Genomic DNA, 13,221 nt, shown 5'->3' on the forward strand with positions numbered 1-13,221 from the left:
ATGCCACTTTACTCATCTTATTCAATGTGGAGGTGTTTCTTTATCCTTTACCTCATCACCCACACCCGCATTCGATATGTGTCAAACTGAGAGTACCGCCACGAGTCTTTACCAGATTAAAAAAAAATTAAGGAGGGGGCGACACAGTACAAAGTTGAAGGCCAGATGAATTTGTATCAAAACGGCAAACTTGCCGATCGCGGAACATTTTTGAAAGATGAAGGAAATACTCCCCTCCCATTTCGACTTAAGAATTGATGTTCACTCCAATAAATTCTTCTTAAAACGTCTCCCCTGACAACAAGATTACGAACAGAATAAACATTTTTACCCCCGTGTCAGCTGAAGTGTGCCCAGAGGTCAGCCTTGTTGACAGTAACTATGGAGGTGGTTCTATCGTCATAAAAGCAGTTACGACGCTTTACCAACAATCGGTTACCAGTTAACTTGAACCCTCCTGATGGCACACAATACGGGCCAAGATAACTGTGTTCAACGATAAGTAACTCAATGATTGGACTCCAATCGATGTAATCTTATTTAACTATCGGGTGCCAAATCTCAGTGGCCTCAGTGGGTGGACATAGATATCTCTGCTACTAAAGAGATGAAGCCGTGTTTGGTACTTTTAGTCGCGCTAAGTCTTCAGGCAGCTGTGGCAGAATGGTCGTACCAGACGTCCTGGTATGAAAAGGCACGTCAGGACAAAGTTGCCCGCGGAACTGTTTGGCCCCAGCCGAGGTCCATAGATACCACGTCCGTAAGATACTACCTCGACCCTCGTAACTTCAGGCTTGAGGCGGACTCTAGCTCTGCTGCAGTGAGTGATCCCGAGTGCAAGGAAGTTGTGGATCATGCCTTGAGTAGGTATGTACGCGTACCTTATCGTTTATGATATTTGTTATGTCAATTATCCATCAACATTAATCATTACCATTACGTAAACACCAATGACACTGTGTACTCGGTGTATCAGAAAGCCTCTGGCTTGACACATCCAACTAATTGCACAACGGCTTATCAAAGCAAGTAGAATGTAGTCTAGAATCATATAAAACTATTAGTGCAAAGGCTTGCTATGGTTATTAAAAGAGATGAAGGCACCACGTTTCGTGAAATAACGCTAATGCTCCCCTTAAAAAAGGGATATCTTAAGAAACTGACAATGCCTGTAGGTATGGTGAGTTGCTGTTCTGGATCCCTGAAGAAGACAGGGCCGGTGTGGACGGAGACGAGACTCTGGACAAGCTGGTGCTGACCGTCACAAGCGGCTGCACCAGATATCCTAGTCTGGAGTCGGACGAGTCATGTACGTACCTGGCAGGGTGTTACGATGTGGTGGTGGCCATATGTGGTCTAACGTTATATGTGTCTGGGATGTAAGACAGATACATGAGTTCGTTATTTCATTTGATCTGGTCGGTCATTTTAATTGGGGTAACGTTATTAGCTCGTTCAACTGTACATCCATTCAACACTAGGCCAGAAGACGGGGAGATGGCTGGCCCCACTTAAATAAGAGGTTTATTGATCATCCATAGACAAATATGTCTAGTCAATATGCACTTACACATGGCACATCCAAACGCGACTTGCATCATGTTGTTGTCAAAGTATCAATGCTGACAATGATAATCTGAATCTTTGAGTAGAAAACAATTTGTCACTCTTGACAAATGCTTTTCCTTTTCTTCTCCGTTATTTGCTATGTTTTATTGATCATTTACCTCAGACTCGATTTTGGTAAGTTCTGACGGAGCAACGCTTCGGGCCCAAACCGCATGGGGCGCTCTCAGGGGGCTGGAAACATTCAGCCAACTGATATACGGAGAGAACGGCAAGGTAATAACAAACATTATGTTCATACTTAACCAACGCCAATAATGCATGCATGAATGAAAGTCCTTCATTGTCATGAAAGTCCCTCAGAAAATCTAGGCAGGATCCCAGAGCCAGAACTGCATCACACACTACGATGGGGATATCTACAGGACCGGATAACTCAACACTTATGCATTATGGTGTACAAGTACTTAACGTTACATGGATTAGCAATTACATTGATTTCGAAGTTATTCATTTTCTGTTCTGTTCTATTAATACTATTATTGTTTTGATGAGCTTCTGTAATTGATGTAATAATGACGTTGAGTTGGTATTGTTTAATTTATGTTGAGTTAATCGCAGGCAAGTTAATTCCCTTATGTCCTTTTTGTACCGAACAGCATGTTGTCAACGGGACGAGTATCAGTGATTCTCCCAGGTTTCCACACAGAGGCATCATGATAGACACAGCCAGGCACTACCTCCCTCTGCCGTTTATTCTGCACCACCTGGTACGTAGTGTTATCCTAGAACATCATGTACATACACGGGACTTCCGGCAATCAGCCTGACTGGTGGTTTGTTTGTATCAACAAGTAATCAGTAGCAAAGTAAACACCTTTTAAGATTTTAACCCTTGATCTGCATGGTACCTCAGTTTCAATGTGTTATCAGGCTTGTTGTCTTCTAGTTGCAGTAGAATTCATCACAGTTTTTGTCGGATGGTTCTATGTGTCAGTGTGATTTCAGGAATCACTTGCCAGAAGACCAGAATGGCACTAAAAACCAATTTCAATGCACAAAAATTTACATGGGTTATATTACTTGAATAGAATTAATACTTAAAATAGTACTTGTAAGTACGTTACGCCCTATTTCTGACATGCAGGACGCCATGGCTTACAACAAGATGAATGTGCTCCACTGGCACATTGTGGACGATCAGGCCTTTCCCTTCCAAAGTACCACTTTTCCAGATCTCAGCGGAAAGGTAACAACACACACGTTTTATGATTCTTTTTATCCCTGCATCTGTTAAAATAGACAGGATCTACATATGTGTGCACGCTTAAAATGCTGATACCTGTGTATAAATGCCAATTACTCGACGTTTCATCGCCACATCAGAACGCTTTAAATACTCGATCTTCGAATTCTTTAACCTCCTGTACGTTTTCCTGTTATCGAGCTAGTCATATCATCCGGAGGGACAGGACATGAGCCTGCTTAACTTTTCCAGCTTTTCGCACATTGTTATATTTCTGTTAAAAATGAATGTTCTTGTATTTAATTTTCATATTGTGTTTAAGTGCCTTAAATTTGCATTTATGTTAAGTGGCCGCGTCAACACAAATTTTGTAAACTTGAGTGCGCCATCACTCTTTCGTTTGTTCATGATTTCAATAAAAAACAAGAGTTCGTAGACCTCAGACCTGCATGAAATGTATTGGGTGTCTGTAGACCTATTGTGTATTTTTTTCCTTTTTGTCTGCGGTACGTGGTTGGAAAAGTAAGTTTTTTACCGTGTTGGTTGTGCACCATGCAAAAGTCTGAAATTCCATTTTCTGAATTTGTAAGTATGGTCATGGATGAATATTACTTATTTTGAATTTCTTAAGTACATAACCAACCACAGTACCTTGAAGTTGTTGAGACAACTTTTTGCTATTTTTTTTTCTCAGATGGCCCATGCGGTTATTCTGTCACATGATATATTCAGTACTGATATCTTCCTATTTCAATGTGCTGACCTGATGCAGCTGCTAAGTCTCCTTGGTGTGTGTTCTTCCAATGACATTCATTAAAGATTTATTTCTGGAGTGATATATCACTTGACATTGGAAGGTTATTTGCATAATTTGAGCAATGGTACTTTTACAGTAGTTCCATAGACAATATGAATAGTGGTAGCCCCCATGCAACAGCAACAGTTAGTCCCCAGGGTGGTATCATATTTTCATTCAATCTGACCAACCCAACCCACCCGCGGGAAAGTCTAACCGTAAAGATCGCAGTTTTTTTTAGCTGCACGCTGTCATATTGAACAAACTTTCATAAGAAATACAAGTCCCTGACTACGTTGTTGTTTCGCTGACACCTCCGGTAACTTTGACCACAATGTTTTTGATAAAAAAGGACTTTAAAACCCATTCAAAGCGAACTGTTTGATAGAAGATCCCTTTCTTTCAGTGATGACCTGCTAAGTCATGGCTACGCACTGAAATAATCGCCTAAACCCTGACTCCCGCTGTCGGGAGCCCGACGGGTTCTCTTTATACGCAGTTTGAAGTTGTCGGGGACTCCCGCTGAGCCTATGGGCATACACACGGAGTGGACGGGAGAAAATTTGAAGACAACGGGACTACAACGACGGGAACTCTCTTTACACGGGGCTCCCGCTCTCACCAGTCCCGCTCTCGCCAGTCCCGCTCTCGCAAAAACCGTAATGTAAAGTGGGCCTAAATATCTTGTAGTATCTAAGCCAAATTTAACAGCAGAATTTAATAATCAAAATGTCCTTGTCAATCCCATTTATAGATGGCAAGCTGCTGGCAATGGAAATTTTGAAAACTTCAGAAAGCTGTTGTAGCCAGAGCGAACACCCAGCAAACATCCCCCAAAACCAATGAGCAGTTGCTTAGAAGGGGAAAACAATTTCATCATATATTTGCAGTGACAAAATGCACCAGACGATACTTAACAAAGCCTCCACCACTTAACCCTGCCTGTACTATTATAGATTTAAAAGCAGGCCCAAAAACCAAGTGAATATGACTTGCCCAAAATTACCTGCATACAGTATGGAAATGGCATCACCTAAGAAACAACAAGAAACACAGGAAAAATCATACCCATATCTTTCTCCTATGCTCATGGTCTATACATTTCTCGTCCACTTTAGAAAGTTGTATCTTCTTCTGTTTAACCATGATTGCCAAACAGGGTAAAGGAACTTGTACCTGAACTCATGAAAACTCTGAGTACTATAAAGCTCTCAAAACACCAAAAAAACTAAGAAGCAAACTCAAACAAGAAAGGCCGACATTTGCTTGAGAGCAAATACAGCATATTTCAGCCATCTGCCTCCCCATGCAACAGTAGACAGTTCTAAAATCACCCATGTGTGAAAACGGAACACTTCTGCTTAAAAATCAATTTTACTAAGCACAGTTTAGTCCCAAAAGGAATCTTAAAAAAATTACCCCGTGCAAGGATGGACTCTTTCAGTGCACCCCATTGGAGTTTGCACAATAGACCAGTCCAGATATACTCCCGCTGAAAACATTGCCTTTGAATAAGAAACCCAGTCCAAAATTCCCCTGTGCATGAAAATGTAAAATAGACCAGTCTAAAAACACCTCTGCTAAAAATGGAAGTTGGAATCATCACCCATCCAAAACTGAATTTGAAAAAATCCCCCTCCGTCCAAGAATGGACACTTACTGTTACCTCTATATAAAGTGGACCAGTGCAAAGAAAATACATCCTCTAAAATAGACCTTTGACATAATCATGCAAGTCCAGAAATGATTCTTTTTGTACAAATGCCCCCTCCGTGCAAGAATGGACTATTCCAGCACATCCCATGTAAAATTGCAAAATAGACCAGTCCAAAAATACTCCCATTGAAAGACTTTACATAATCACTAGTTCAAAGATGAATTTGAAAAAAAATTAACCCCTCCGTGCAGGAATGGACTCTTCCAGATAACAACAGGATCGCTGATTGGCTGCCGTAACTTTCTCATAATATTGAATCAGCCTACAGGAATGGTTGCCAAATAAGTTTTTAATTAAGTTATATAGACATGTGCACGTGCAGTCTGCAGGTGGGGGGTCAACGACCTTGAGGTCATTGACCTCTCTGGCCATTGAAAAATGACCAAAAAATCCCCAAATATATCATTTAAATTATACATGGGTCATTTGAATAAATACCTAGAGCACCCCTTTATCAAATTTCAGGTCATTTGGTTGTGAAACGGGGGTACATGAGCCAAAAATGTCATATTTTTGTCAAAAAATTGCCAAAAATCGCAAAATTAAGCATTTTGTTGTACGGTATGCCCAAATTGTTGTTGAATCAATGTGCACATATGTAGAGGGCACTCCTATACGAAATTTTAGGTCATTTGGTTGTGAAACGGGGGTACAGGAGCCAAAAATGTCCCTTTTTTTAAAAAAAAATGGCCAAAAATCACAAAATTAAGCATTTTCTTGTACCATATGCCAAAACTGTTATTGAATCTATGTGGGCATGTGATCAAAGCATCTCTGTACCAAATTTTAGGTCATTCGGCTGTAATACCAGGGTACAGGGAGCCAAAATATACATAAAATTACCCAAAACCTCAATAAAATCACTTTAAAGGCAGATATGACAAAAACGAAAAAAACGTCTGGGGGTATTGGCCCACTCTACCCTTGTACCGAATTTCAGGTCATTTGGAAACATTACGAATACAATATATTAACAGATGATGGTTACACATGTAAACTAAAAGACCTATCAATCAACCCAAACCCAACCATCACCTGTTTTCACAACCAAGCAGATATTGGTGGGGACGCCTGAACCACACAAAACAGGGTCAACCTACAGCATCAAGTTCAAACAGAAGGAGATACAAATTCAAACCTGACCACCAGGACACCAGCGCCAACTCATGTACCTAATAGCAGCACAATTGCGTTCTGGAGATACAGCGCACGCGCCATGCCAGCACAAAAGGTAACCTGCAGTGTCAAGTTCAAACACCAAGAGCGGCAAAATCAAAATTGAGAATTAGGCAACCACCACCAACACATGTGCCAAATATCATCGCGCTCGCACCATCGGTTCAGAAGATATAACACCGGAAAACCCCTTTCCGGACACAAAATTCGACCTGCCGTGTCAAGTTCAAACACGACCCAAAATCAATCCTTAGCAACAGGCAACAACCCCCACACATGCACCAAAAATCGTTGCAATCGCGCGTATCGTTCAGGACATACAGCGCCAAAAATGCCCAAAAAACACAAAAAAATGAAACCTGCAATGTCAAGTTCAAACACCAAGAGCGGCAAAATCAAAATTGAGAATTAGGCCACCACCCCCAACCCATGTACCAAAAATCATCGTGCTCGCACTATCCGTTCTCAAGATACAGCGCCGTAAAGCCCCAGCTTCCACACATTCCCACGCTACTGAAAACTAAACCTGCATTACATACAGGCAAAGAAGCCGTGGGAGACAAGTATCAGTACTGAGTATATGTCGCTGGATAACGACCCATAGCCGGAAAGGCAAAATTTGCAATTGATAAATCAGCATCCCCACTTGTGTTCACACTCATTAACGCTGTGCCTATGTTAACCAGGGTGCATACACTAGGAAGCACGTCTACACACCAGATGACGTCAGCCAAGTCATTGAGTTTGCGCGCCTGCGCGGAATCAGGGTCATCCCAGAATTTGATTCCCCTGGTCACATGATGTCTTGGGGTCAAGGTCATCCGGAAATTCTGACCAGGTCAGTTGACCATGTTTTTTCTAAGCTTATGAAGGTCTATCATTCTATGATGACTATCGTTTTGCTTTGGCTCAAACGGTACAAATTTTGTTCTAAAGGTCAGTCATGTAATATTTACAGGAACATGAAACAATGAATTCTTAATTACTGAACACATGGATTCAGGTCTTTAAATTTTCAATCTTAGTTATGAAGCATACAGGGACATGACCGTGATATTGCCTTAAGTAAACACTTAGCCACTCTGGCTCATAAGTTGCAGAATGTCTATGGCGTCCTCCGCCTCTGTTTAGATATGGTTGTTAAGCCTTGATGTAGATGGATGCTTTAATTCCTGTTCATAAAAGTCTAATTCTGTGTCCAGGATTTCCACTTTGTCCAATGTGACCGAGTATCCAGGTGACACACAACCAGGTGGTACACAACACCACTCACTCTCTCACTCACTCACTCCGACGAGTTCGCTCGGAATCTCCACAACACCAACTCTGTATGATAAACGGAAAGAAGTATAATTATCATATAGCCAGACGCCGCGGACCAATCAGAAGGCCCCCACTGGGGGAAAGGGTATCGGATGTAGCCATATTCGAGCAGGGATATTTGCGTATTTGTAACAAATGCTAGCGAATGCAAACGGATTCGAGTTGGATCCCTAAAATATCCGAAATTTTGATTTTTGGGATCAGGTGTGACAGCGATCACTAGCGTTTTCGCCCCCCTTTAGCGTTTTCGCCCCCCCCCCCCAAGAGCAGCTGGTTACTACATATTACAGGTGCGCTACCTGGTACTATACTGCACCTGGGGAGTAACGTATCTGGTGTGTTACATGGTACCTATATGGCACCTTATTACCGTACCGTAAGATGTCATACTCGAAAGTCGGTACTATATTGTTCGGTGCAAACATAACATTGAAATGAAAAAGACAATTTTTGCAGCTGAGGTGGCATAAAAACAGTGCTACTGCGAACGTATAAATCAACACCGTCTATGGTACGGAATACGTCAGCTATATGTTTTCAATTTGTCACAGTGTTTTCTTTCTTGTGCTGGAAACATTTCCAAAGCACTAACTAAAACACACGTGAATAATAGTTTCTCATTATAAACACTATCTACGCGCAAGTTGATATAGCTGTTGCTAAATGCTACACAAACACTGGTAAAGTACCAGTCTTAAGAAACACGGGTAAATGCATCAGTTCCTAAATACTAGAAAAAACAGTCATTTTGGAGGTGAAGATACCCCTTGGCCAGGTGCATATACCAAAATGTGCGTTATTCTAATTAATACCTAATATTTGCATAATCAATAAAGACATTACATAGTTCTTTTGTGGTCACTTCATGGTAGAGACTTCATATTGGAGATATATAGGTTGCTTGAGGACAGTTGAATACAATAAAATACATCTTACGTCAAGACTCAGGTATATGCAATAATGGGAATACAAGGGACCCAACCCTCCTTGTCTGAAACAACTTCAACTATCTTATTACCATGTAATTACGTTAATATTGATACTATGAATAGAGTTATGCATCAAACTCGTGTACTTATATCATTCTGAAACTGCATTTTGTGATTTATACCAATCAACTTCTAAAATGTCATGTAAACCCGTTTTTTTGGGGGGGGGGGCGAAATCGCTAAAGGGGGGCGAGGTAGGGGGGCGAGATCACTAGCCGGGGAGGGCGAGATCGCTAGTGATTTCGCCCCGGGGGGGCGAGATCGCTAGTGATTTCGCCCCCGGGGGGGCGAGATCACGGGGGGGCGAGATCGCTGTCACACCTGAATGAAAAGACTCAAACATATCCCAAAATGGGATTTTCCACGGATGCGAAGTCGTTTTTTTTTAGGGATTTCTTTGAATACCTGGAATGATCGGATCGCAAAGAATTCCCAAACGGTATTTCCCTCGGATGCGAAGTCGTTTTTCAAAGGATTTCTTCGAATACCTGGAATGAACGGGTCCCAAAACGGCCTTTGCCGCGGATGCGAAGTCGTTTTTATAGGATTTTCCTCGTATATTTGTCATGGTCGGATCCTAAGAAATCCCAATGCGGCATTTGCCGCGGATGCGAAGTCGTTTTTTAGGGATTTCTTCGTATGATCAGATCATAAAGAATCCAAAACGGGATTTTCTGCAGATACAAAGTCACTTTAATGAATTTTCCGCACATTTGACAAATCACAATATCATGTGTGCCCAATTACTTTCTTATAAAAGTCTAACACGATTTGAAATAGAAAAGAATGCAGAGAATAATCTTATTCTAAACCAGTCCTGAGAAGAACTAAACGACGTAATGTCATCGAGGCCGAATCCTGTCTGCCACATGATATGTATACAGATACAATATTGCAACAAGAATGGGTTATACCAGGTATGTACAGAGAGTCCCTGTTATCTAATTATGTTAAGGGAAAGTTGAATCCTTTAACCGCCAATATCACATGATTTCTTATACTTCCAAATAGAATATAGGATCAAACGTGAATACAATTTGACTTTTATGTAAAGCTGACATGGGAGTCTGTGGCTAATCTTGCTTCTACGAATATCTGTTTCTATTACAAATCAAAGTCTTCGCGATGTCCAGCTCTAAGGAATTTCCACATCCGGCTACAGGATACAGATAGTGAATCCAGCTTGTAAAGTACAACTAACATGACTTATAGTATCAGTATGTACAGCTTCTCGCAACAGCACAAAGTCTCCTTTCTACTAGTGACAGTGCTTCGCTTCTTTTCAGGCTAGTTACGCCCTGATCCCTCACAGCTCTTGCCCTTCCTGTAGTCCAGTGTTCTCCCAGCTGTTGACACGGCCAGAGAATGTCGACCCGCCTTCTGAAAAAGAGAAAGAATAATCCCATCAAATTTAGCTAAAGCATCCATGTTTGATGGATGCGTCCGTCAAAGTAATTAGGGTGTATATGAAAAGAAATGGTGAATGGCTTGTTATACAACAGGAACAAATGCATCTGATTGTGGTATCGCCATTATCAGCGTTACATTCCGCATTATCATACCAAAAAAGTCCCCCGGGAGGGCGCGGCAGAAACAGTCTAGCGTTGCATAATTAGTGACAAGGTGTGATCTGCTTCCCCGGCCGGACTTTGCATTGTGTACGAGACGTCGCATATAAACAAACACGTAAACACCGTTGGAACAGAATGTTCCTATGCGAATAAATCCAGGCTTGAGACAAACATATGTGTATACAAGTGCTGTTTTGATGATGATTCAAATTTTTCCCAAATAAGTCAACAGTTACTCAGCAAGTATCATGCTTGTGACTTGTGTTTTGTAAGGCTCCGTTATGTGTTTTCTGATAAGTTTCTGTTCAGCCCAAGTATACCAAAAGCGCTACTAACTACTAGCCAACAAGGAATGTAGTCACAAAGACGAATTCAAAGCGGGTATTGTTTGGAAACAATCATTGTATAAAACATACCTCGCCGTGAGATGCGCAGGACAGTGATGTAAAATAGCCCCAGGACGCCGAACTACAAAACAGGGCTGGCTGTTTCAGTCTCTCGATCGCCGTCCCGTCCGTCGACTGCCACTTGAGTTTGGTCACCGCCTCAACATCAACCTACTACAGAAGTTCACACACGTGTGTACAAATCCATATCCCGAGTTCAACGTTTCAAAACTCAAAGTTTGAGGTACAAAAAGATTGCGGTCCTCACGGACAACGCTGACTACCTCCGCTTTATTTTTAAACTGACTGATGTGCAGTCTGATTGGTCAGAGAGACAACGATTGGATTACCCACAATACACCGCCCCAATGTACGGATGCAAAAAAATACAGAGTCGCATATTTAAGATATCCCAAGATTACCAACAATGAACTGCTCCAATGGAATCCCCTCCACTGGAGCAATCCACTGGAGCAGTGCATTGTTGGTAATCTTGCCACGAATGCAGAAAAAAACCATTTCGCATCCTTACGAATCCAAGTATCCTGGTATCTAGCGTAACGTGGATTGTCTCACTTGTATTGACATTACAAACTGTGGTGTCCGAGGTACAAAAAGGGGGAAAGATATGACCAATCTAAAAAATAAAATATATGCTCAAAAACAAGAGTGCTAGCCACGCATACATAAAAGTAAGTATCCTTCGGATGCTGTGTTAGCATCCGCCAATTACGTAAGCACACGAATTCCGTGTTTGCATTCACAGCGATTCACGGATGCCAACAAATGCGTTACGGCTGTGTATGTGATCCGTGACTTTTGGTAATCTTGGGGATCCGTTAGCATCCGTCAGGGTGTTGCTAATTCGTATACGTCTGCATCTGAACAGTTTTTGCTGATAAACAATAATCCTGACCGCGTATGCTTTTGTTTACGTTAAAAGTAAAGTATTCATACGAATGCAATGTTTAAATCCGTTAGTGACTTATAGATACCAACGAATGCGTTACGTATGTGTATAGGGTCCGTAATTTAGGAAGTATCCATACGGATGCAGTGTTCGCATCCGTCACGAAGCACGTAAGTATACGGGTTCCGTGTTTGCATCCACCGTGAGTTACGGATACCTACGAATGCGTTGCGGATGTAAGTGGGATCCGTCATTTTTTGGGATCCGTGATGGTTTTTGGGATCCGTCAGCATTTGTCAACATACGTCAGCATCCGGCAGGTGTTGCAAATTGTAATCCGTCAGCATACGTCTACATATTAGGTCCGTTCGTCTAGTGCCCGCTCCACGTTCGTTATGACGCCGTAACACAAAGATTCCGGCCAGACCAATGTGTATCGCTCCTCTGATTGGTCAGAATGAATCGACAATCGACACCGGTGCCGGTGTTGATTCATTCGGATCAATCAGAAGGAGCGATACAGACAAGAAAATAAGGTAAATGGCCAATCAAAAGAAGCGAAACATATGCCAGAGCAGAGGGAATAAGTACAGACTGCAGGGGGGAATGGCTCATTGTGTTAACATTGATAATGAGTTTTGTTGTTCTAAACAGCCAAAGACTGCAATGTTTCTAATATTTTCTGTGGATATTTTGGTTTCAAAATTTAATCTCTAATCTCCTTACAAATGTATGTACCAAAGAACAAATGTGAATTTTCAGAAATTCCACAAAGGAATTCACGCGTATAGTACCAAGGGATCTATATGCGCCATACAGGAGTTTGCAAGTTTGGGTAGGCTATATGATAATAACGTTAATAACCCGCCTGTTCCTCGGTGTACATGGTGTCATAGCGCCTGGTCCTTTGCTATTACCACCTCATAAAACCGCTCATTACCACCTCTTCGCTCACTCGGTGGTTTTATTCGGTGGTTATAGCAAAGAACCAGGCGTTATGACACCATATACACCTCGGGGCGGGTCATTAACCCTTAAGTAATAAATGTTTGTTTTTAAAGGTGCTACCCTACGAGTTTCCAACCAGACATCTATTATCTTGGCCCAGCCAACCCAGCCCGGGAAACTACATACACCTTCATGAGGAAGCTGTTCGAGGAGATCCGAGAGCTTTTCGCGGACGAATATTTCCATGTGGGCGGTGATGAGGCCCGCTTCCAATGCTGGTAATATAAACTCTGATTTCACGTAGTATCCATGTACGGTTGAAAAAAAGATAGATAGAAGGAGAGACAAAGGTCCGTAGGACACAAGCCTCCGTGAAGTAACAAGAGTCTGAAAACTCAAATCTGCATGAAATATTTTCTTTTGTGATGGTGCGTATGGTGTGTTATAGGGTTGATATGGTTTGGCGCTTGGCAGAATTATTCCATCATTGTTCAAAACTACACCTTTTTAATGACCTCACTATTTCATTTTTATTTCCTATTGTTACACCTGCACCTGGCACATATCACTAAAGTGTACATACAGAGATGACA

The 13,221-nt window shown here is 41.8% G+C and overlaps 1 protein-coding gene across 1 annotated transcript in view; it reads left to right on the top strand.

The window, feature by feature from the left end:
- Positions 1-567: 567 nt before the first annotated feature.
- Positions 568-13,221, top strand: part of LOC118408702 (beta-hexosaminidase subunit beta-like) — a 17,329-nt gene continuing 4,675 nt past the window's right edge. The window contains exons 1-7 of the mRNA XM_035809555.1: positions 568-867; positions 1,176-1,309; positions 1,733-1,842; positions 2,226-2,336; positions 2,714-2,815; positions 7,188-7,339; positions 12,742-12,906. Coding sequence (XP_035665448.1) covers positions 608-867; positions 1,176-1,309; positions 1,733-1,842; positions 2,226-2,336; positions 2,714-2,815; positions 7,188-7,339; positions 12,742-12,906 — 1,034 coding nt within the window. The 5' untranslated portion in view covers positions 568-607. The remainder of the gene's footprint in view (positions 868-1,175; positions 1,310-1,732; positions 1,843-2,225; positions 2,337-2,713; positions 2,816-7,187; positions 7,340-12,741; positions 12,907-13,221) is intronic.

Source organism: Branchiostoma floridae, unplaced genomic scaffold (genome assembly GCF_000003815.2).
Source record: "Branchiostoma floridae strain S238N-H82 unplaced genomic scaffold, Bfl_VNyyK Sc7u5tJ_357, whole genome shotgun sequence".
NCBI lineage: Eukaryota > Metazoa > Chordata > Leptocardii > Amphioxiformes > Branchiostomatidae > Branchiostoma > Branchiostoma floridae.